The sequence below is a fragment of the Staurois parvus genome, unplaced genomic scaffold (genome assembly GCF_062004578.1).
Source record: "Staurois parvus isolate SC_StPar_1 unplaced genomic scaffold, SC_StPar_1.0 ptg000363l, whole genome shotgun sequence".
NCBI lineage: Eukaryota > Metazoa > Chordata > Amphibia > Anura > Ranidae > Staurois > Staurois parvus.
Window position 1 is genome coordinate 592,349 of NW_028318159.1, and position 25,089 is coordinate 617,437.

The 25,089-nt window shown below is 44.9% G+C and overlaps 1 protein-coding gene and 1 pseudogene across 3 annotated transcripts in view; one reads left to right on the top strand and one right to left on the bottom strand.

The window, feature by feature from the left end:
• Positions 1-25,089, bottom strand: part of LOC149456345 (NACHT, LRR and PYD domains-containing protein 3-like) — a 100,425-nt gene that overhangs the window by 14,243 nt on the left and 61,093 nt on the right. The window contains exons 1-4 of one of the 3 annotated variants that reach the window (XM_089685146.1): positions 16,328-16,445; positions 14,916-16,220; positions 7,728-7,892; positions 5,162-5,326 (exon numbers count right to left, since the gene is read on the bottom strand). In XM_089685146.1, coding sequence (XP_089541272.1) covers positions 5,162-5,326; positions 7,728-7,892; positions 14,916-16,177 — 1,592 coding nt within the window. In that variant the 5' untranslated portion in view covers positions 16,178-16,220; positions 16,328-16,445. Of the gene's footprint in view, positions 1-5,161; positions 5,327-7,727; positions 7,893-14,911; positions 16,621-25,089 lie in introns of those variants that run through there. The other 2 variants (XM_089685144.1, XM_089685145.1) reach the window with 2 other exon arrangements.
• On the top strand, positions 22,156-24,574 carry LOC149456346 (uncharacterized; annotated as a pseudogene).

Genomic DNA, 25,089 nt, shown 5'->3' on the forward strand with positions numbered 1-25,089 from the left:
TCCCCGGACACTGCATTCACTTTATCCAGATTTTTATTACCTGCAGCCTTCCATCAAAAGAAACATACTTCCAAAATCTAGGGAGGGTGATAAGGGGAAAATAGGGACAGATACCACCACCCAAGATCAAGAGGTAGCAGCTACAGGCCTGATGTTCCTCCACGCCTCCATCCAAGCCTTTCGCCGCCACCTGTCTTTCTCAAGGTCCCGAATCCTCTTAACCTCACCAAGAATGCCACACACCACCACCTGGATGGGGAGGACTTTCTGCCGGATGGAGACCTGACACCGTGCATTCCACGTGTAGTAACGGACTACTAAACTGACTAAGAACAGTGTCTAAATCAAAATCCAGACGACTTTCCAAATGCTCCATACACCCACTCTGCATAAGACATGCAGTGCAGGAAAGGAACACCCAGAGCCCCACCCACCTCTTTATACACCTCTATGTTAAAGGGGCACTGAAGGAAGAAGTGGTCCATAGTCTCTACTTCACCCAGACACTCTGACCTCGGACAACCACGGTCATCCGGAGGACGGTACTTCAAGTTACCCCTCGTGTGGAGCCTACCATGGAAAGCGAGCCAGGCCTGGTCCCTAAATTTCAAGGGGACCCGTTCCAGATTTATTAAGTGCAAACCCTCCCTCATAATATGGCCCGGGCAATCTTTCAAGGCCAGCGGCGCATGGAAAGCAGTTGTCACAATCCTCTCACCCAGGAGTTTCCTAGGGAGAGATCTGATCTCCTCCGCCATCACATGCCACCGCCGGAGTAACTTCAGGCTCGGGGCCACATAAGCCGGGAGCTTGCCGTGATTGACCCACAGGCTTTTCACTGGCCCGCCACTCTCCCAACAGCTCACAAAGGGTCTGAACCAGATCCGGAATAGCCCTACCCATGCAGGCGGTCTCTCTGCCAGCATATTACCAAAGTTATGTTTCATGAACATCAGAGAAAAGAAAACTATCGGGTTGACCATACCTAGGCCACCCTCCCGCCTGGATGAGTAAGTTACATCCCACTTGACAAGGTTCAGCCTGTTCCCCCATAACATCTGGAAGAAGCAGCTGTAGATCCTCGTATAGAGCGATTCTGGCAAAAGACAGACAAAGCTGACATGCAAAAAGATGGGAACCAGGAAAGTCTTAATCAAGTGGACCCTTTCCCTTAAAGAGAGCCACCACCCCTTCCAACACCTCACTTTGACCTCGGCAACAGACAGCCTAGCCTCCCAATTTGACTTGCTGTAATCAGCAGGACCGAAATTGATGCCTAGGACTTTTATACTCTGCTGAGGCACTGGGAAGGTGTCTGGGAGTGGGAAGTTCTCACAATCCCTACCCATCCAGAAAATTTCACATTTATCCTGGTTGACCTTGGAGCCTGATGCCTCAGAATACTGATCCATCACCGAGACTACCTCCGAGTCTCCACCGAGACTACGTCATCAGCGTAAGCAACAACCTTCAGAGAGGGACCCCCAGCAGCACCCACCGGCACCCCGCCCAACACCCCACCATCCAACCTCCTGATGAAGGAATCGATGGCGAAGACATAGAGCAAGGGGCTCAGCGGGCACCCCTGGCGCACACCAGATCCGACCACAAAAGGCCACCTAACCAACCATTCACCAACATGAAACTTTTAGCCTCTCTATACAGTGTCTTAAGCCAGCCAATAAACCTCCCCTCTAGGCCATACCAGGAGGTGCCAGAGGTACTCATGATCGACTCGATCGAAGGCCTTTGCCTGATCCACTGCCAGCAAGTACTTCCCCCAGCCCTCACCCTTACACTGCTCCAGAGCCTCCCAGACAGCTAACACCGCTGTAAAGGTTCTCTTACCCTGGATCGCCTCATGGAGGGAGGGAGAGAACCCTCATCCAGACAGCTGTTATAAACCTCTGCAAGATGGGGTGCCAAGCTGGATTTAAGTTTTAAAAAACTCAGCTGTCAAACCATCTGGCCTAGGAGTCTTTTTAATGGCCAGACTGTCAATAGCTTTGATCACCTCTTATGCTGTAATTACCCCTGTCAAACTTGCCAGCGGGACATTACCTTCCAAACCCGGTGTAGATTCCAAAAAGCTCAACATCCTTGTCCGGTCAAGGCTCTTCACACTCAGTAAGTCCTCATAAAAGGACCTAGAGACCTCCAGGATCCCTGACCTGGATTTTGTCAGAGACCCCATACTATCCCTTAAGGCAGAGACCATTTTAACCGCTGCGCTCTGTTTGCAGTTCTGAAAAGGGTCGGGCGAGTGATATTTCCCATAATCCCTCTCCAGAACCAAAGAGGCGCGCCGGTCGTATTGGAACTTCCCGAGGAGAAGCTTAGCCTCCGAGATTGCCCCAGAATCTCCACCGCTAGAGACAAGGCGGTTGCACTAACTATATCTGGTCTCCCCAGACCCGGCATTCACTATATCTGATCTTCCTGGAGCCTGCCTGCTCTCCCCAGGCCCTTCATTCAGTGTATATGCTCTCCCCGAACCCATCAACATGGAAATGCAATTATTTTAGTAAGTATAAACTGCTAAATCCCTTTTCTCATCAGCAGTATATAGCAGTCTTGTGACTTCTATCATTGTCCAGCAGAGCACTGGTTAAAGCTTGTAGGAGGAGTTTTCTTTCTGCTCTAGGAGGACGCAGAACCCTTGATCTCTGTCTGGACAGTTCTATTTGGCTCTGTGCTGATCACATGTACTCTCCCAAGGAAAAAAAAAAACCTCTCTAGCAATACACACTAAACTGAGCATGTGCAAAATGCCTATGGTTCAGTCTGTCTTATCAGAAAATAAGAGGCGGTCGCTTGCAAAAGGGGAGGAACAGAGCAGAAAGGATCAATCGGCCTTTTTACACAATGCAGAGGATTAACCCCTTAGGTTCAACAGTGAGTATAACAAGCACGCTTTACTGCATCTACAGACTGATTGTACTGTTGTGGGTTTAGTAACACTTTAATGTTTACATTTATAGTCTATAGGGTCACCATGTTACCATCTGATATTATGCTGTTTGTACAACTTTAAATCATATGAGGACCTTGTCACGATCCACCTCACACGCCACACCCACAGCGACTAGCTAAGAGAGGCGCGCACGTGCGGCCGTGAATTGGGGTAAGAGGGAATAAAGGGGACTTAACTTTGACTATATATATATGTATATAAGACCGGCTGTGATATACATTCACAGCCAGCACTGGAGGGAGACTCCACTCCAATCCAGCCGGCCGACCACACACTGGCAGATACAAATCTTACATACAATCTGGTGCACTAATTAGGGTTGAGGAGCAGCCTGGCAATAACATACCCTTCTTGGATCCCTCCAGCTATCCTACAAGCCAGACCCCGGTGTTAATCACTCTTCCACTGTCCACACCCCCCCACACCAGACACACCACAAATGGTCGCTTGCCACCACCCAACAGTTTATCCGCAGAACGGTCTGTTAAGACACCCCACACACAGATCTCCGTCTGGCAGATCTGTTACCTTTACAATCTGCACGCAATCTGCCAACAGTGCAATTGCATACAGTTTGGCAATGAGCTTGACCGAGCATATAAAGACACTAAAATACAATACAATCTAATCTCTCCAGAGATATGAGCCCGTGCTTAAGTACCCAGAAGTCACTTATTCATTTTAAGATTTAATATCCCGAAAGTGGGCAGTGCATAAAATATGTACAAAGTATAAAAAGTTACAGAAAATACAAAAAAAGAAGACACGCAATTGACTATTCACTATAAAATAAAAGGGAATAAAAAACAGAAATAAAACTTTTACCAAGAGTTTTCCTGCGACTGGAGCAAGTCAGAGAAAGTCCATGATCCGCCAGTCAAAAAGAACGGGTTCCGTACGAATCACCACGTCCATACCTCAAGTCCTCAATTTATGGGAATATGGACGGGGGCTCGACGTCAGTCCTTGGCCAATTGACACTGGGGGGTGTTCCTGTACCACCCCACAGGACGTTTTGGGTACTGGAATGCCCAAAGTCGATTGGACCAGGAACAGTTTGAATCACCAAGTCAGGGACTGAATTTCCGACACCAGCGCATCAGTCCGATCGCGAAAGTACCAATCACTGTTCAGCTGTCACGATCAGGCGCAATATAACAATTTTCTGCCTTTCTCTGGGACCCCACATAGACCACAAATTTAGTTTTACATGCAGATGTAGCCTACAGAGTGTCCAATCAGAAGGAAGTATTTTCATCGCTCTGCAACTAATATTTTAGCTTTTATGAGAGATGAAACATAGTCCTTTGATCTGTGTATATTTGTCAGGGCTCTCCGGACACATCGGAACCACTTCTGGTCCCTGCTGTGACATGAAGCCGAACTGTCTCGAGTTCTTCAATTTAGATTTCTAGAAGGCGACAAAGTCTGATTATATAGTGACAAATCTCATTGGCACCGAGGTGTCACTTCCAGCCTGAGGAAGCTCCTCTCCTTCCTATGCTAATTGGTGACCACATGTCTCTGAATTAATTCTGAACACATCTTATATTATAATAACATGGAATGTTAAATCTACATTGTCATTTTCTACAGGTCACATCTCAGCTACTCAAATCTTACATGTACGTTACAGACTCACCCAATGTATCCAGTCAATTTGTATCCAATTAGGCAATGGAGGTAAAGAAGATTGTAAGATCAGACTGTACTGTGTGTGGTGAACTTTAAGTAAGCTACAGACTATAAAATATTCTTTCCTTCCACTACGGGTGGAAAGACAGACAATTGCTCAATCCCCCCCCATCAACACAGTCAGAATGGATGGGGGAATCACTCCTGCTGCACAACTGTGTTCTTCCAACAGGAAGCCTTCCCTGCCAGCAGAACACTGATCACTGTTAGCTGCTATAGACCTCCAGCAGTGATCGAATGTAAAAAGTCCCAGAGGATGGTTGTACTGAATGTGATTGATGGATCAACTTCATACAACCAGCCTGCCCATAGATGGGTCAGATCTCGGCTGGTCCTTACTAAACCTGTCGATATTTCATCCACTTATGGCCAGCTGTAGAAAAAGTCTAATTTATTGCTGATAACAGAGTTAGAGAAGATCCGAAGATTTAGACAATTGAATGTTAATCTGTCCCAGGATATGATTGTCTCAGTCAGTCCTGTTATACTCACTGTAATTCCTCTATCCAGCTTGTTGTCAGAGCCCCCATCAGATCCCTGAAATGAGGACCCTCCAGATTGTTCATAGACAGGTTCAGTCTCCTAAGTGTCGGGTTATTTCTTATTCCAGATGCCAGGTGGGGGATGGAACTGTCTGTCAGGTGAGTATTATACAATCTGTAGAAGAAGAGAAGAATGTTACCAGAAGGAAATGAATCCCTCCCCCCCCAGGAATGAATGGAACTATTCTCTACATGGATGGAACTCATTTCTCTTTATTGGAATCATTTATATTCGATCACTTTATAAATCTCCAGGAAATAGAATTTTCTAAGACAAATGTTATAATGGAGTAGACCCCTCAATATTGTCCTCCATGTGTAGAGACGGTGATATCTCCATACACAGGATGAGCAGAGAATACCACTGACATGACTCGTATTGTGCTATCATCTCCTTGTGTATGGAGCATGAATGGGATCAGCAGACAGTGTGAGGCTGGAATCAGCATTGCTAGTGATTGGACGGGAGGATTGTATCTGATATTCTATTTATCTCTGCTGATCAGAGCTCTGTACTCCTAGGAAGTCATGGCGCTAGGTAACAAATGTTCAGTAATGGGGAGATCTTCCGGAACTGAATAGCACGCCAGATGAAGAGAATTTGTTTGATGCTCTGATCACTCCTTGCATTAAGATCAGATTCTCCCATGTATGAGCATCTATAGTATCATTTATTTATACAGATACCAAAATAAATAAATTGTGTTACTAAACCCCGGACCCTGCATTCACTATATCCGCTCTACCCGGACCCTGCATTCACTATATTTGCTCTCCCCATACCCTGCATTCGCTATATCTGCTTTTCCCGGACCCCGCATTTACTATATCTGGTCTCACTGGACCTTGCATTCACTATATCCACTCTCCCCGGACCCCGCATTCATTATATTTGCTCTTTCCAGACCCTGCATTCACTATATCCGTTCTCCCTGGACCCCACATTCACTATATCTGCTCTCCCCAGACCCCGCATTCACTATATCCACTTTTCCCGGACCCCGCATTCACTATATCTGCTCTTTCCAGACCCTGCATTCACTATATCCGCTCTCCCCGGACCCTGCCTTCACTATACCCGGCCTCCCCGGACCCTGCCTTCACTATATCTGCTCTCCCCGGACCCCGCATTCACTATATCCGATCTCCCCGGACCCCGCATTCAATATATCCGATCTCCCTGGACCCCGCATTCACTATATCCACTCTCCCTGGACCCTGCATTCACTATATCCACTCTCCCCGGACCCTGCATTCACTATATCTGATCTCCCAGGACCCAGCATTCACTTTATCTGGTCTCCAACTGTACACACAACATGGAAATGCAAATATTTTAGTAAATATGAACTGTTAAATACCTTTTCTCATCGGCAGTATATAGCAGTCTTTTGATTTCTATCAGTGTCCTGCAGAGCACTGGTTAAAGCTTTTAGGAGGAGTTTTCTTTTTGCTCTAGGAGGATGTAGAACCCTTTATCTCTGTCTGAAAATGCTAATTAGCACTTTGCTGATCACATGCACCCTCCTAAGGGAAAAAAAACCTCTCTAGCAATACAGACTAAACTGAGCATGTGCAAAATGCCTACGGTTCTGTCTGTCTTATCAGAAGATAAGAGGTGGTCGCTTGAAAAAAAAGAGGAACAGAGCAGAAAGGATCAATCAGTCTTTTTATACAATGCAGAGGATTAACCCCTTAGGTTTCACAGTGAGTATAACAAGCATGCTTTACTGCATCTACAGATCAGGGGCGGACTGACAACTCATGGGGCCCCCGGGCAATAGGGGATCATGGGGCCCGTGTCCTTGCCCAAACTCAAAAATGCCTATGAAAAAGGGGGCCCCCTACTGACCCCAGGCCCTTGGACAGTGCCCGAGTTTCCAAATGGTCAGTCTGCCCCTGCTACAGACTGATTGTACTGTTGTGGGTTTAGTAACACTTTAATGTTTACATTTTACAGTCTATAGGGTCACCATGTTACCATCTGATATTATGCTGTTTGTACAACTTTAAATCATATGAGGACCTACCCAATGTATCCAGTCAGTTTGTATCCAATTAGGCAATGGAGGTAAAGAAGATTGTAAGATCAGACTGTACGGGTGGAAAGACAGACAATTGCTCAATCCCCCCATCAACACAGTCAGAATGGATGGGGGAATCACTCCTGCCGCACAACTGTGTTCTGTCAACAGGAAGCCTTCCCTGCCAGCAGAACACTGATCACTGTTAGCTGCTATAGACCTCCAGCAGTGATCGAATGCAAAAAGTCCCAGAAGACGGTTGTACTGAATTTGATTGACGGATCAACTGTAGTACAACCAGCCTGCCCATAGATGGGTCAGATCTCGGCTGGTCCTTACTAAACCTGTCCATATTTGATCCACTTATGGCCAGATGTAGAAAAAGTCTAATTTATTGCTGATAACAGAGTTAGAGAAGATCCGAAGATTTAGACAATTGAATGTTAATCTGTCCCAGAATATGATTGTCTTAGTCAGTCCTGTTATACTCACTGTAATTCCTCTATCCCACTTGTTGTCAGAGCCGCCATCAGATCCCTGAAATGAGAACCCCCCAGATTGTTCCCAGACAGGTCCAGTGTCCTCAGTGTCAGGTTATTTGTTATTCCAGATGCCAGGTGGGGGCAGGAACTGTCTGTCAGGTGATTACCATTCAATCTGTAGAAGAAGAGAAGAATGTTACCAGAAGGAAACTAATCCGCCCCCCAGGAATGAATGGAACTATTCTCTACATGGATGGAACTCATTTCTCTTTATTGGAATCATTTATATTCGATCGCTTTATAAATCTTCAGGAAATAGAATTTTATAAGACAAATGTTATAATGGAGTAGACCTCCCAATATTGTCCTCCATGTGTAGAGACAGTGATATCTCCATACACAGGATGAGCACAGAATACCACTGACATGACTCGTATTGTGCTATCATCTCCTTGTGTATGGAGCATGAATGGGATCAGCAGACAGTGTGAGGCCGGAATCAGCATTGCTAGTGATTGGACAGGAGGATTATATCTGATATTCTATTTATCTCTGCTGATCAGAGCTCTGTACTCATACAAAATCATGGGCATCCCCTGACACTGAATAGTAGATGTGTAGTAATGGAGGATCCCCTGACACTGAACGGTAGATATGGGGCGACCCCCCTCTGAGGACGTGTTTGAACACGATACGTGTCAGGAGGAGCCACATCAAGCCATGATGTCACGCCGCCGGAGCAACGTGGAGCTCCGTCGGCCATATTACTTTACTAGATGGTTAGTCCTAACCGATCTCTGCTGTTTTTTACTATACCCTTTGATGCATCACAATTTTTATACTTACTACACTATGGGAGTATCCTTGTTCCTACCCCCTGGGGGAGTTCTTTAATCTACAGACCTACTACCCTGGCACAGATTATAACTTTCTGGTGGATATCTGCACACCCAGAGAGTAACAGCTCACCTGGAAAAGGGGGACCCCTAGAGGACGAGGATCACCTGCTCCAGCCTCATAGAACCCAGGTTGATGACCCACCATCCCTTAGAGCAGTGGTTCTCAACCTGTGGGTCGCGATCCCTTTGGGGGTCGAATGACCCTTTCACAGGGGTCGCCTAAGACCATCGGAAAACACATATTTCCGATGTGTAATGAGCAGCTACTGTGTAGAAAGCAGCTACTGTGTTGAAAGCAGCTACTGTGTAGAAAGCAACTACTGTGTTGAAAGCAGCAGTATTGGAGGTAAAATGACACTCATGAATTATAATTACTGGGTAAATAATTTTATGGTTGGGGGTCACCACAACATGAGGAACTGTATTAAAGGGTCGCGGCATTAGGAAGGTTGAGAACCACTGCCTTAGAGGGAAGACCACCCATCTCCTGACCCTCTCCATATCTGATGACACCTGGATTGTATACATAAGGCGCAAACATTATGTGCGTCCGGTGAGTGCGCATTACCTTTATCATTATTGCACTGATACCAGGTCCAGAGTCACCAGAGCACAAGAGTCACTTTATCTTATATATGGTATATACTGGAACTTTTATTTCTATCATCATACTAGGGATGGGATATCTCTTTATTTTTATAATTTTATAACTTTTATCTCATCCTTATTTGCTTGGTTATTTTATATCATTTAGCGCTGCGCTTTCCTGTTTATTAGTATATATGTAGTAATGGGGGGATCCTCTGACAATGAATAGTGGATGGTTGTGTCAGGTGACAGGAAGCTCATATGAGGCTCTAATTGCCAGTGGTGTAGTATGAGGGGGGGCAACTGATGCAGTCGCTCCATGAGCAACATTTAAAGGAGCTCAGAAATTAGTCTCTGGTCAGCGCCCGGGTGACATTGCACGGGCTGCAGAGACCCAAGGACAGCACACTACTCTCACCATTCAGAGCAGTTCTTGCCGGTGACACAGGCAGCGCCTCGGGCAGAGTTGGGGGGAAATAGGAGGTGGGGAGGCCATTATCTCTGGAAGTGGAGGCAGCAGCCTGTTCCTGGCCATCGTGCGGTGAGCAGTACTGAGCAGGTCTGTGCAACTGCAACATACAAATAATGACAGGAGTATAATGGGGGGTGGGGGCAGGGACCACACCCAACCCCATCACCTGTCATAGAGGGATCCAATTCTCCATCCACAGCTATGCCATCCTGGACATCCCAGTACACTGCACAGCACACCTCCACTACAAGGCAGGTCTCCTCATCTAAGCCAAGATCCATGCAGGATGAGAAGGCACTCACTTCTGCTCTCCAGTGCAGGCACCCACAAGAGGGGCTGCATGTGCACAATACACAAATACATGATACACACACATATGATACACACACTGTCACACACACAATCCACACACATGATACACACAACCCCTGCTGACACCACCAGTGAAGTAGCAGGTATGCCTCCCACTATGTCTGCTGAGGTGGATGGCTCGTGTTCTGGGGTTCCTTTTCTTGAACTCTCTGAGCTGCCATCAGGGTGGACTGGTTGAAACACCTGGGCCATTACTGTATCAGACAGGTGTACATTCTCTTGTTCTAGTAGAGGATGAATTGCTTTTTTCTATTCTGTCAGTATCAAAACATTTGGAACATCTGAAATACTTCTGATGTCGAGGATTCTCACTCCCTGATTGACCCGCTCTTCAGTCCAGTCATCTCCAGGGAGGCTCAACACCACACACTATTCTGGCATTCTCCTCTTGGCACCAGGCAGTGATCTGCGCGGGTTCCCTCCTTTCTTCCTGGGGTTCACAGACTCCCTGAACAGGGAAATCACCAGTAAAGTGAATTCTCACACCAATTGAAGTGAACTAGTAAGAGGTTTATAGCAAATTTCAATATGGCTTGGTTACACAGCATAAACAGAATTAGAATGTGTAAAATCAATTGTTACGTGTGTTGATTTGAACTTAAGGAAAACTAACCCTCTAGTTTTCAGAAACTAACCCAATACCTTCAACCTGAGGTGGTCTTACAGTCCCCAGTGAGCAGCTAGGACTATCAAACAGGTAGACTAGCTCCCTTTGGGTCCTCAGGACCTGATGGCAAGATAGCCTGAAATAAGGAAAAGAGCTCTTTACCCCAAAACAACCAATATTCTTTAAAGGCAATGAAGTGTCTTCCACACGTGTGATAGGGCCCAGTTGGTGCGCAGTGAAGAGAAGTGTGGACTGTAACTCTCTGAGGAACAGTGTAATAAGACTTCCCCTGCAGACAGAAATTTTACAGATATAATGTTCCTTTAGGGCACTTGTCACTACCGAGTCTAAAGCAACAAGCGGCCAATCTGATAAAAGTGATTGTTGGCACAGGGCAACTCTTCTTTGGGCTACAAGACTTGTGGAGCAATAGGGAAATGGCCTCCTTAGAAGAGTGAATTGATGATGATGGTGACACAGCGGTGATTTGGCCTGTGGACCGTCTGTCCTGCTATCAGTTCTGATGGTAAGGCTGTGCTAAGTGTAATCAGATGATATTGGCTAAAGGAACTAGGCCGCAACTTCTCTTAACTATGTGCAATGTCCGCAACTGTGTGCAGGAAAATAACAAAGGTGGAGCAGGTGTCAGTGTTCCCTGTCTTGACAATGTTTGGGACTCTCTCACCCAAGGGATGGCATCTGGTGAATTTTGGCGGATTTTCTCTCTCTTTCGATAAGGCCTCCACACACTCTCCAGTCCTGCCTGCAGCATTCCGTCTGGTCACCTGCTAGCAGATTAGCTTTCTCCATGATGCGGCAAGGTTAGTGATAAGCTGACTCTTCTTGCCTCCTCTCTTTCTCTTTTTCCCCGGCCTGGTCCGGTCCTCCTGTAATCAATGCACTCCTCTCTCCAGATCTCTACCCTCTCACTTTCTGTCTCATCTTGTGGGCTTTCATATATATATACTGCCCCGTCCACATGCATGCTCTTTTGGGAAATGTTGTTCTTTACTACACTGTTCCTTAGCAAAGTTTTGCAGTTCAGCATACAACATCCATGGGGCTTCTCTACAGAGTGTGAATGCCACTGTTCTGCAGGACACTGCCATCATGTGTTTGTTTGAACATCCTGAATCCACTTGTAGCAGGGTGTTACAAAAAAAAAACCACATAGATGAGTTCTTGTGGGAAAAAAAAAACATTTTGAGCAACAGGCAGCATGGATTCATGAAAGACAGAAGTTGTGAGACAAATCTGATTTCTTTTTATGAGGAAGTGAGCAAAACCTTAGACAAGGGAGTGGCTGTGGACGGGGTATACATGGACAGGGGAGTGGCTGTGGACGTGGTATACTTGGACAGAGGGGTGGACGTGGACATGGTATACTTGGATTTTGCAAACGTGTTTGACACAATTTCACACACAGCAAATGTGTAAGGTAAAGTCTACAGGCTGGAAAAATCAGTTTGTAAATGGATAGAAAACTGGCTAAAAGATCGAATTTCAGAGAGTGGTGGTTAATGATTCATACTCTGAATGGTCTAGGGTTGTCAGTGATATATTAAAAAGTAAGGGTCCCAACACTGAAGCTTGGGGTATATTTATGCTGGTAGGTTAATTGGTTTCCGAATAAATAAATAAATAGTGTAGCACTACCCCCTTAGGAGTCGCTAGAGATTTGGGCCCTATAGCCCTGGACAGCCAAGCAACGCACATCTTTACATAGATTTGCATCCAGAGTTAGAAATCAGTACCTTAGCTTTGGTTCTGTTATTTTTAGTTAGGGGATTTGAACTGGGACAGGGTTAGGGGTGTACAGGATGCCCAAGGGAACAGATGGACTAAGGACAACTTCCTGGAACTATTTACAAGCCTTCTCTGCAACACTCTCTCTAGCCAGCATCTCCCAATGTATCACCCCAGACCCTAGATGAATTCCTCTTCTTCACCCAGCAATCTGGAGATATCCTTGAACAGGGGATCCGGTTCCTGTCACTTTAAGACAGTCACTGGCAGGTGGCAAATCTGGTGTCCCACCAGAGTGCTCCTACCACTATCTGTCTAGGGGCTGCAGAAGTACTCACTCAGATCCTCTCCTGTACCCCTAGTTCCAGTGAAGGGAACTCTTAAAGCATCAGCATACCAAGACATTTTGGACAATTTCATGCTCCCAACTTTGTAGAAAGAGTTTGGGGATGGCCCCTTCCTGTTCTAACATGACTGCACCAGTGCAAAAAGCAAGGTCCATAAAGACATGGAGGAGCCAGTTTGGGGTGGAGGGACTTGACTGGCCTGCACAGTCCTGACCTCAACCCCATAGAACACCTTTGGGATGAATTAGAGCAGAGACTGCGAGCCAGGCCTCCTCCTTTGACATCAGCTCCTGACCTCACAAATGTACTTCTGGAACAATGGTCAAACCTTCCCATAGACACCCTAATAAACCTTGTGGACGGCCTTCCCAGAAGAGTTGAAGCTGTTATAGCTGCAAAGGGCGGGGCCAACTCAATATTGAACCCTACGGAGAAAGACTGGGATGCCATTAAGGTTCATGTGCGTGTAAAGGCCGGTGGCCCAATACTTTTGGCAATATAGTGTAGTTGGTAAGGTAGAATAAAGACACCAGTCCATCCAGTTCAATCCGTGTGTGTATGTGTGTGTATGTGGCATGTTAAAACTCATATCACTGTATATTGTGTTTACTCTACAAACCAATTTTCCAATAAAAGTGATCAAGCAGCTGTACAGCTTGCTTTTTTGACCCCCAGAACTGTGGCCCTGTATGTACCATGTTTCCCAGGCTCTGTTGTCCTATTTGAGGGCATGGGACAAGGAAAGGAGGGAGACATCCATTCGCTGGCTGTTAAGTATTTGTAAGCGATGCATATAATGTCACTTCCAGTTTCTGCTGATCTGCACTCCATTAGCTTCAATCAAGGGCAGGTGAGGCATCAGGGGTCTGATAGACCTCTGATGTCACATCAAGGAGAACCTGTCACAAAGAGTATCACACGGAAGACCAAAGTGATATAAAGTTTTAGTGCAAAACAGGAAGAAAGAAATAGCACCCAAGCACTTAAAAAAACCTAAAATTTTGACCCCTCACTGCCCCCATGTACACACAGGTGTAAGCACACCTATTGGGGAGCCTACATAGAAAAACATAGTTTACATTATGTGTTACATATCACCACACACAACCAGAATAGAGCAATGATTCTATGGCCACTATTCACATTTGACTGTAAAGTGATGACCTGTCAGGGCTTTTAAAGTGTCTCCTATGGAAAGTATAGTGTACCAAAGTTCATCTTCATTTTGTGGGTGTACACAATGCTAAAGCTTGACATGTTGGGTATCTATTGATGTAACATAACCTCATATTTTGAGTACTTTTTACTGATAATTTGCACTTTATTCTCCAGGGTATGTACTTTCAGAAAATATATCATTGGGGGGGGGGGGTCTAACTAATCTTCAGGCCAACAATTATTGTTTACATGTGTGTAAAAAATGCAAAGATGGCAATGAAAGTATTAAAATTATATCCGCAATCACTCTATAACTATGAATGAAACCAGCATTTCAATGAACCATTTTCTTCGCTGATTATTCAGTGATCTTATCAATAAATGGATTGGGAATTTCCTGCTGGGGTCACATATAACACTGAAGATTCATGGAACTCTTTAAGGTCAGAACAGAGACCCCACAAACACGACCAATGGTGTCACTGCTACTTGTCTAACACAGACATCCCACAGATCAGATTCTGCTGCCTCTACTCATCTGTACATTTGATGTAACAATCTGATACATTCACACAGATACCTATAGAGTCCACATATAACAGACGACAAGAAGCACCAACAATTTGTAACTTCTCCAGAGCTGCTCCCATCCTCTGAAACTCCCTTCCCCAATGCCAACTATCTTCTACTCTGTCCACTTTCAGATGATCCCTGAAAACTCATCTTTTCAGAGAGGCCCCCACCTAACAACTATACATTTATTTTGTCCATCAGCCCATCAACCACAGTTATTACCTCTTGTATCTCTCGACAAGCCCTCTTTAGATTGTAAGCTCTAACAAGCAGGGCTCTCTGATCCCTACTGTATTAAATTGTATTGTAATTGTGCTGTCTGCTCTTATGTTGTGAAGCCCTGCATAAACTGTAGGCACTATATAAATCCAATATAATAATAATAATTTCTCTGGAGAAGTTTCTGAACATTTTATTATTCATAGTTAATATTTACCTCAAACGCTTGATGTTGTGTAGAGCCGGTACAAGTTTTCTTAATCCTTCACTCTGAATATTACAGGAACTTAGATTTACTTCTTCTGTCTCTCTGCAGGATTGAAGGATAAAGGACAGCACAGAGCAGTCCAGAGGGCTGAGGGGGACCTTGGAAAAATCAATGCTGTTTGATCCAATACATTGTGACACCAGAGCCTTATTCCTGCTCTCATGGAGATAGTAGAATACATTAAGAAGATCTCTGTTGCCTCTTATGGATGTGTCAGGTCTTTGTTCTGCTATTTTCTTCTGGATCCAGGTGATGACATGTCTGGCAGCCTGAGCAGACAATATTCCCACATGAGACTTTAACATGGATCTAGTAGAAGTGTCTGAGAAACCGCAGAGGAAACGGAGGAATATTTCAGCACGGCCGTCTTTGTAAGATTCAGCCTCATCAAGTGTTTCCTGTAATCTGTCAGCATTATAGTCACTAAAATGGACTAAAGCGGCAAAGAACTCCTGAAGAGTGAGATGTAAGAAGGTGTAATCCACATCAGGGGGCTGACCAGATTCCATCAGGAAAGATGAAAAGAGATGTTTATCATTTCTCACACTGAATGACTCCAGATGACGCTCATCAAATACAATCATGTGATTCATGATGCCATGTTCTGCCATCCACCCCATAGATGTCAGCAGTTCCCGGGAAGTGTGACCGCCGTCTGTCTTCTGGCTGTGATTGGCCAGAATGTTGGAGACAAAAGTCACAAAGAGTTGTGTCACTGTTTTAGGTAATGATGTCATCAGCTGATCGGTGATTGTTGGTTGGGCTCTGAAGCACATTGATAACACTGTACAGATGATCCAGCAGTATGCTGGGATATAACAGAAAGTGTACAGCGTGTCATTCTCCTGCACATAATGGAAAGCCTTCTCTGACCATTCCTCGTTTCCAAAGAAATTATTGAAGAAGATCCGTCTGTCTTCATGGAGAAATCCCATAATCTCCGCTATTCTCTGGAAAACATCGGTATTAACTGATCCCAGTCTGGTTGGGCGGCTGGTCATCAGTACAGAGCAACCCTTAAGAAGACTCTGCCTCACCAAGCTGACCACAATCTCACCAATATTCGTCCTGTAAGCAAAGACTCTACTTGATCTGAAATCCATTTGGTGAATACTTTCATCCAAGCCATCAAATATAAACAGAAGTCTCTCTGGATCTTCTAAAATATCTCCAATCTGACTCTTCAGATATGGATATTGTTGAAGAATCATCTCCTCAAAGCTGACCTCTCCCAGTCTATTAAGGTCCCGGAATCTGAAGAAAAAGACAAAGGCAAATCTCTGGTAGTGTTTTCCGGTCACCCAGTCATAGACAAACTTCTGCATCAGTGTGGTTTTCCCTATTCCTGGCACTCCACTCACCATTACTGCATGTGGTACACATTGTGACTGGTGGTTCCATCGGAACAGCTTGTTGGGGGAAATATGTTCCAGTCTAGTTTGTGTTTCCTTCAAGCATTCCTCATGTTTTACCCCGGTCTGTATTAGCTCATTCTGGGGACGCTGCCGGAACTGATCAGTGGAAACTACAATCAGTTTCACATAACGCTCATTGATGAGGAATCTTTGTGGTTCCAGGGTAGTTCCTGGAGGTCTATGCTCCACTAGAGTCTCAGTCTTCTTCATCAGATGATGTTTGTGCTTTTCCTGATTATCTGGGAATATAATGGGAATATTTTTTTACTCAGGTTAAAACAGTAGTTGAGAAAGTATAAGCAGTACTCCCAGTGGAAGGGGTGCTGTCAGGGGCTTCCTCTACCGCCATTCAAAGTTCAATGTGTCCCCTCGGTCTCCTCCCCACATATTCCCAGTAAGTACCCTATGCTGCCTCTTCTATACTCTGTATGTTTGAATAGCATAAGCTTCAAAGGGAGATGATGCTGGAAGCTGAAAAGTTGTGTTGCTAAAAGCCACGTTATTCAGGAACTCCCATCTTTCACCATGCCAACCAACCACAATACACAAAAAACATACACACCCATCCTCTACAGTAACCTTAATATAATTTAATCAAATTAACTACTTGCCGAACGCAAATAGCCGAATGACGGCTGCACTGCGGCCGGCCAGTTCTGGGTGGGCGTCATATGACGTCCTCCCAGAATGCGCTCGCGCACCCGGTGATCTCCTACGGACACAGCTGATCACGTGATGTGGTAAAAGGCCAATCACAGCGGCCTTTTACCACGTGATCAGCCGTGTCCAATGACACGCTGATCACCGGGAAATTGCCGGTTCTCGGCTGCACTTTCCTCACGCTGTCAGATCGTGAGGAAAGTACTGCCGAGAACCAGCAGTTGTTAGAGCAGGGATCGGCACCGATCATCAGGGCACTGATCATCAGTGCCCTGATGATCAGTGCCTAGCAGTGCCACCCACAAGTTCCGCCCACCTGTGCCCAGCAGTGCGCCCACTAACTCCGCCCACCTGTGGCCAGCAGTGCATCCACCTGTGCCCAGCAGTGTCACACAAGTGTGCCCAGAAGTGCCACCTACCTGTGCCCAGCAGTGCCACCCACCTGTGCCCACCAGTGCCCATCAGTGCAGCCCAGCAGTGCTGCCAGTCAGTGGCACCAGTCAGTGCCCAGCAGTGATGCCAGTCAGTGCCACCTATCAAAGCTGTCTATCAGTACCCATCATCAGTGCCACCTATCAGTGCCGCCTATCCGTGCCACCTCATTAGTGCTACCTATCAGTGCCGCCTATCAGCGCCCATCAGTGCCGCCTATCAGTGCCCATCAGTGCTGCCTCATCAATGCACATCAGTGAAGGAGAAAAATTACCTGTTTGAAAAATTTTATAATAGAAACAAAGAAACTTTTTTTTTTTCAAAAATTTTTTGCAATTTTTTTGTTTATAGCGCAAAAAGTAAAGTGCCCAGCGGCGATTAAATACCACCAAAAGAAAGCTCTATTTGTGAGAAAAAAATGATAAAAATTTCATATGGGTACAATCTTGCATGACCGTGCAATTGTCAAAGTGCGACAGCGCTGAAAGCTGAAAATTGGTCTGGTAAAGAAGGCGGTATAAGTGCACAGTAGGCGAGGGGTTAATAAAATAAAATGCGAATATTCTGTAATGATATTCAATGATCCAGATATTAAAAAAAATACATCTTTGATCAAGAATTTCTATGAATATAAAATAATAAAAACAACGTTGGCCACTTTCCAACTACCTAATGTATATGTGTGCCAGCGAGGTGGGTGGACCGTATTGTCCATGCGTCACACATATGCATCTATGGTGCACCTCTGTTCTGTTCGGAAAGCACAACCAGCGCACTGACGGAGCAGTCACTATTTATAAATGGGAGGTGGCGGGGGTTCCTAATCATGTGACTGCTATAACAGCCAATCACAGCGATCACATTACCAGGAACTCCGCTTCTGCTTCCTGTCATTCAGAGCCCAATAAAGAGGCGTTGGTGAAAGGTTAAAAAGAATCAGTGGTCATAGGAAAATGTTGTCTTTCAATTTTTCATTTTAAGTATATGTTACCCAAACATTTCATATTCCCTATATTTGTCTGTTGTACCATAGGCAGTACTTGTGATAAAGTCTCCTGTTCTCTTTGTATTGCTTCCTTTGTGAGAAATACCTGGTGTTCCCGCCAGTCCCTCTGCTTTTCTACTTCAAACCTATTTCTTCCTTCCCAGCACTGTCAGTCATAAAGAAATACTTATAATTAAAAAATATTTTTTCCTAAGGATACGCGTCTTTCAATATATGCAATTTTTTAAACCTAAATTTGTATTCTTACTTGTTCTGTGTCTGCTGTCCTGTTGAATGATAGGGAGAGATTTACTAAAACTGGAGCACTCAGAATCTAGTGCAGCTGTGCATGGGAGCCAAATCAGCTTCTAACTTCAGCTTGATCAGTTAAAGGATAAGTTCACCTTTTGGACAAAAATAATAAATGCACATTTTTTTGCAGGTAAAAAAATGTGCATTTATTATTATTGTCCAAAGGAGCCTAATAAATTGCACCAGCAATCAGTAGATCTCTGATATCATGCAGGTCTCCTGCAGACCTGTCAAAATATCTGCTTGGCCGTACAGGATGGTATGGGGTGTACTGGATGTACGGTGTGTACAGGATGTACTGGATTATGGAATGTACAGTGTGTACTGGATGTACTGGATGTATGGGGTGTACAGGGATATAGGGGATGTACGAGGTGTAGGGGTGTACTGGATGTACGGGTTGTAGGGATGTACTGGATGTACAGGATGTAGAGGATATATGGGGTGTACTGGATGTAGGGATGTACAGGATGTAGGGGATGTACGAGGTGTACTGGATGTAGGGGATGTACGGGGTGTACTGGATTTAGGGGATGTGTAACGGAGCTGGTCTTTCACCCCCACATCCTCCAGGTTTGCTGCCTGCCACCCCCACCCCTCAGCAGCCCCTCACTCTTCTGTCCCATCCATGTTGGGACTTACAGTCCTCCTTGTCCCTGACACAGGCAGCCCCCAGCGGCCCCTCACCTCCCTGTCGCCTTCAATCTGCCCCCCTGCCAGGGGAGCATCCTGCTTCCCTGGCTGGGCGCCAGAAAGTCGGCCCCCCTGCTGTGGGAATCCACAGGCAGGCTCCCTTCTGTCACCCCCCTCCCTGTCCCCTCGTGCACATCTTCCCGCGCTCTGTGCCCGACAGGGACTAAAGCCGCGTTCCCTGTGCGCGTCTGGAGACGCGGGGGGTGGGACCCGTTGCCATGGTAACCCGACGCAAAGTTTCGAGTTACCACGGAAACGTGCCCGGCTCTGTACTTAAGGCAGAGCTGAATGCCGGTCCCGGGTGTTCTCCTGCCTGCCGTGTGTGAGTGAGGTCTGTGCTCCGTGCCAGCCTCCTCCGTGCTTCCGTCCCCCTGCCCTCCTCTCCTCTCACTGGCTCCACTGCCTGCCATTCTGCTGCTGGATCCCTCCGCTGTGTGGGGTTAACTCTCCGCTGCCTCGATCTCCTCACTGTGGAGGAACATTCTGCTGCCCTCGTGAGCCTGCTGCTGGATCTCTCCCCTGGAGGACTTAACCCTTTGTTCCCCGTGAACCCGTTGCCTGGATCTCTCCTCTGTGCGGACTTAGCCCTTTTTTGCCCGTGTGCCTGGCGGACTTAACCCTTCGCTGTCTGGAGCTGCCTGTGTGGATTGACCCTGTGTTGCCTGTGTGGACTGTAACCCTTCGTCTCCGGCTCCCCACATCTAGTAAGTGGACTAACCCCGTGCTGCCCGAAAGACTGAGCCCAATTCTCCCCAGGAACCCAAATTCTCATGAAACCTCCACTTCCCTGTCCTACTGAACACGGTGGACTATCAGCCCCCTGTTGTCCCATATTGTCTTCCAGAGAACTTTACTGTGTTGCTGTGTTTGGTGTGGATCTGTGGACTAACAAATCTAGTGTCTGTACCCCAAAAAACCTCCTCAATAAATGCCCGCACGTCGGGTTCCATGCAGTCTGTCTCCACGTGCTCTCTCTCTGCGCTCCTGGTACTTGACAGGATGTATGGGGTGTACTGGATGTATGGGGTGTACTGGATGTATGGGATGTACTGGATGTATGGAGTGTACAGGGTGTATGGGAATGTACGGGGTGTATGGGAATGTACGGGGTGTACTGGATGTAGGGGATGTAAGAGATGTATGGAGTGTATGGGATGTACAGGCATGTACAGAGTGTATGGGGTGTACTGGGTGTATGGGGTGTACTGGATGTATGGGGTATACAGGATATATGGGGTGTATGAGAGAAGAAGAGAAGCGCCTCTAAGTGCAATATGGCTCTTTATTGAAGGTTAAGTGTAGGAACACTCACATAAATAAATTTAATATAGGCATAAAAACCGTGGTGGATGAGTAGGGTAATCTTCAGGGTGAGAGGCCGTCATCTACTGCAGTGTGTAGCGGTCAGCTTATCGCTGGAACAGCGTGGTTGCTGGAGGAGAGCAGCGGTGGGGCTGGTCAGCGTGCACGTCCTCCCTCTGAGCTTGGTGGAACGCACGCTGGAGCGCAGCGGTGGCGTGGCCGTGATGATGTCCGACACCCAGGATGCACTGCGACGCGTTTCGGAGTATGCACTGGCCGTGGAAGGTGGAAGTGCGCTCCTTTTTCAAGCAGGGGGAGGTGGAGATGCGGAATTGATTATATACGGAGCAGGGGGCCGATTAAGCAATTCAACAATTGTACAAATGGAGGCAATATATCAATGGGGAAGCGTGTGTAAATGAAATAAAAACATGTAGAAAATGGTTTGCCATTAATGGGGAAGCATACATAGATGGAGGCCATATGAAAAGAAAGAGAAAGAAAAGAAAAAAGAAAGAAAAGAAAAAGTGTGATTTGCCACTGCCCAAAATGAAAAAAATGAAATGAAAAAAATGAGGGAGGAGAAAAAAGAAAGGAAAGAAAAGAAAGAGAAAATGAAAAAAATTATGAAAATGATGAAAAAATGAAAAATATGAAAAAATGAATAAAGATGAGAGAGAGAAAGAAAACAAAAATTAATTAAATTCAAAATGGATGAAACATTTTTAAGTTATGGGTGAAAATAAAATAAAAAGATTTTGATGAAAAATAGATTTTGGATGAAAAATAGATAGAAGATTTTGAAAAAAAGAAAAAGTTATTATTATAATTATATAGGGGTCGTTGAAAAATTTAATGTTTTGTATAAATGTAAATCGAAATAAAGGATGAAAAATGAATAATGGTGAAAAAATGTTTTTATATATTTGGGTAAAAAATATTTTTTTGGGTAAACAATATTTTGGGTAAAGAATAATAATAATAAAAAATTAAAATGAATAAAAAATAATAATAATTAATAAATAAAAAAATGAAGAATAAAGATTAATTATAAAAAATAATTGTGAGGAATAAAAGTTATACCTATTGGATCAGGATGATGGGAGAGAGAGAAAAAAAAAGGGGTAAATTTAATAAAAAGGATAAATTTAATTGGTTCTGTATGGGCTAAAGATTATGTCTGAATGGATAAAAAAGGTGATTATATTATAGTGTTAATGTCTAATTCCTCGTTGAGCCCACCTGGGGACAATGTGTCTAATATGAATATCCAATATGTTTCTTGTGAACAGAGTTTAGTGAAGCGTTCAGACTCTGAAAGATTGTTGGGGATGGATTCTAAAACCCAAACTGTTAGGCCGTCAGTGGATTTTTGATGGTATTCTAGAAAATGCCGGGGAACACTGTGTTTGTCCTTATCATCTTCAATAAGCCGTCTGTGTTCGCCAAATCTGGCTCAGAGGGGTCTGATGGTACATCCCACATATAGGAGGCCACAGGGGCAGGATAAGCAATAAATCACATGGTCCGTGGAGCAATTGTAAAATTCTTTTAATGTGTAGGTTTTTCCTTTTGTGGTGAAGGTTTTCTGGCCATGTTGTATAGATTGACAGGTTTTGCATAGAGCTTTATTGCACCTATACATGCCTACAATAGGTACGAGGCACAATGTGTTGGGCGTGTGGGTGGGTTATATTTGCTGGGGGCAATCCTGTTTTTGAGGTTGGTGGCCCTACGGTAGGTGTATATGGGTTTTTTGTCTAAGACGTCTATTAAATAGGGGTCCTCTAGAAGTATTGGCCAATGCCTATTGATAATGGACTCCATTTTGTGAAAGTGGATGTGGAATTTAGTTATGAATCTGACCTGGTTTGTAGGCTCTGTGGTATTGTGAGCTGGGAATCTACCCTCTCGGAAAAAGAAAACACATAGAGGTTGTAGGGGGGGACGAAACAAACACCGTAATACACACCAAAACACAAACACCTCAAACTGTAAAAATCTTCAACTTATCCAATCGCCAGTTATCACACACTGAAATCTCTCTGCTCAACCGCGGTCTAAATTTTGCCCCCACTTCCCCACCGAACCTATTCACACTATTCAAAGATCTAAATAAATTTATACGCAATCTCACCCTAAAAAGATTCTTTCACATCCAATCCAAAAAAACCAAACCCACAGACGTTTCACTTGATACTACAGACATCAACCTCCCAACCCCATCTGATTCAGACATTTTAGACATTTTAGAACAATTACTCGCTGAATCTCACCCTGACGATTGTCCACCTTTAGAATTTATACCCACTCCACTTGCCTTACACCTCATCAATCCCCCACCCATAGCCCACACCACGCTTAGACCCAAATCAGTATTTAATCCCACTCACTCCAAGGGTCCCTACTTAGAAAGCTTCTATAGAGTGGTCTACTCAGAATTTACCAAACTATGCAATTCTAACCACCATCATCCTTCTTCCAATCTATCCAAAACTGAAAAAGAATCCATCACTTCTTTGTCAAACAATCAGAACATTATCATCAAACCAGCCGATAAAGGTGGCGGCATCGTACTTCTTAACACCACTGACTATATAGGAGAGACACACAGACTCCTTTCTGACACATCCACCTATCTCAAATTAACTAAAGATCCGCTACCCGAATGAAAACAAGGAGCATTACTACTAACGAACACGGCCTTACGTGATGGTATTATAACTAAACAAGAATCCTCCTTTTTATCTAAAGACTTCTACAACACCCCGTACTTCTATTTTCTCCCCAAAGTGCACAAAAATCCAAATAATCCAACCGGTAGACCAATTGTAGCAGCCACAGGTAGCATCACCAGCGGATTCTCCCAATACATCGACCACTTTTTACAACCCCTTGCACAAGCCCAAAATTCATACATTCATGACAGTGGGCACTTGCTAAAGTTACTGAAAGCATACTCCTGGGAACCCAATTTCTGCTGGGTCTCGTTAGATGTCTGTTCTCTGTACACCTCCATACCGCACGATGTAGGTATCACCACCATCCAACATTACTTATCCCTAGACCCATCACTCCATCCAAGACAATCATCTTTCATAGTAGACGCTACTACATTTTGCCTCAAACACAACTATTTTACATTTAACCCGGAATTCTAACTACAAATTCAAGGCACAGCCATGGGGGCCAATTTTACACCCTCATATGCCAACCTCACCATGAGCTTCTGGGAGGACCAACACATATGGCAAAACAATCCTTTCGCCTCACACATCATTTTTTACGGCCGCTACATCGATGACATCATCATTATTTGGGATGGCCCCATGACACACATAGACCAGTTCGTTACCCAATGTAACGCCAATCCCTTTGGCCTTTCGTTCACCTCCACTCATGATAAACATACTCTTGTATTCCTTGACCTCGAACTATACCACAACGATCTTTTAATATATACAAAGAATCATTTCAAACCCGTATCTGGCAATTCATACCTCCACTCTAACAGTTGTCACCATCCCAATTGGATCCGCAATATACCCAAAGGACAATTCTGTCGTCTCAGACAAAACTGTACCACGGACTCAGATTATAACCTACAGAGTAATATTCTAACTAAAAAATTCCATGACAAAGGTTACCCACACAAGCTGGTAGATGATGCCCACTCCTTCTACCGAGAGGGTAGATTCCCAACTCACAACACCACAGAGCCTACAAACCAGGTCAGATTCATAACTAAATTCACATCCACTTTCACAAAATGGAGTCCATTATCAATAGGCATTGGCCAATACTTCTAGAGGACCCCTATTTAATAGACGTCTTAGACAAAAAATACACCTACCGTAGGGCCACCAACCTCAAAAACAGGATTGCCCCCAGCAAATATAACCCACCCACACGCCCAACACATTGTGCCTCGTACCTATTGTAGGCATGTATAGGTGCAATAAAGCTCTATGCAAAACTTGTCAATTTATACAACATGGCCAGAAAACCTGTTTGGAATGCAACAGCATGTACTATAATATACTGTATATAGTATTTCTGTGTTAATATCACTTGACCAGTAGATGGCACTGTACGCTAAAGGTTACTAGTTGTGTATATCTGAAAACTTGTTTGTTACTTTTTCTCTATCATCTCTTCAGGAAGTAATGAGTCTGTAATCTGTCTGCTGAGAAATGTGCTCTGTATGTTTGTAATTTAAGCCACACAAGTAAAGTCTGAATTCTGCTATCACTACCAGTGTCTTCTATAACACATAACCAACAGGTTATGGGCCCAGCTCCAGACACTGGAAAAAGGAGAACTA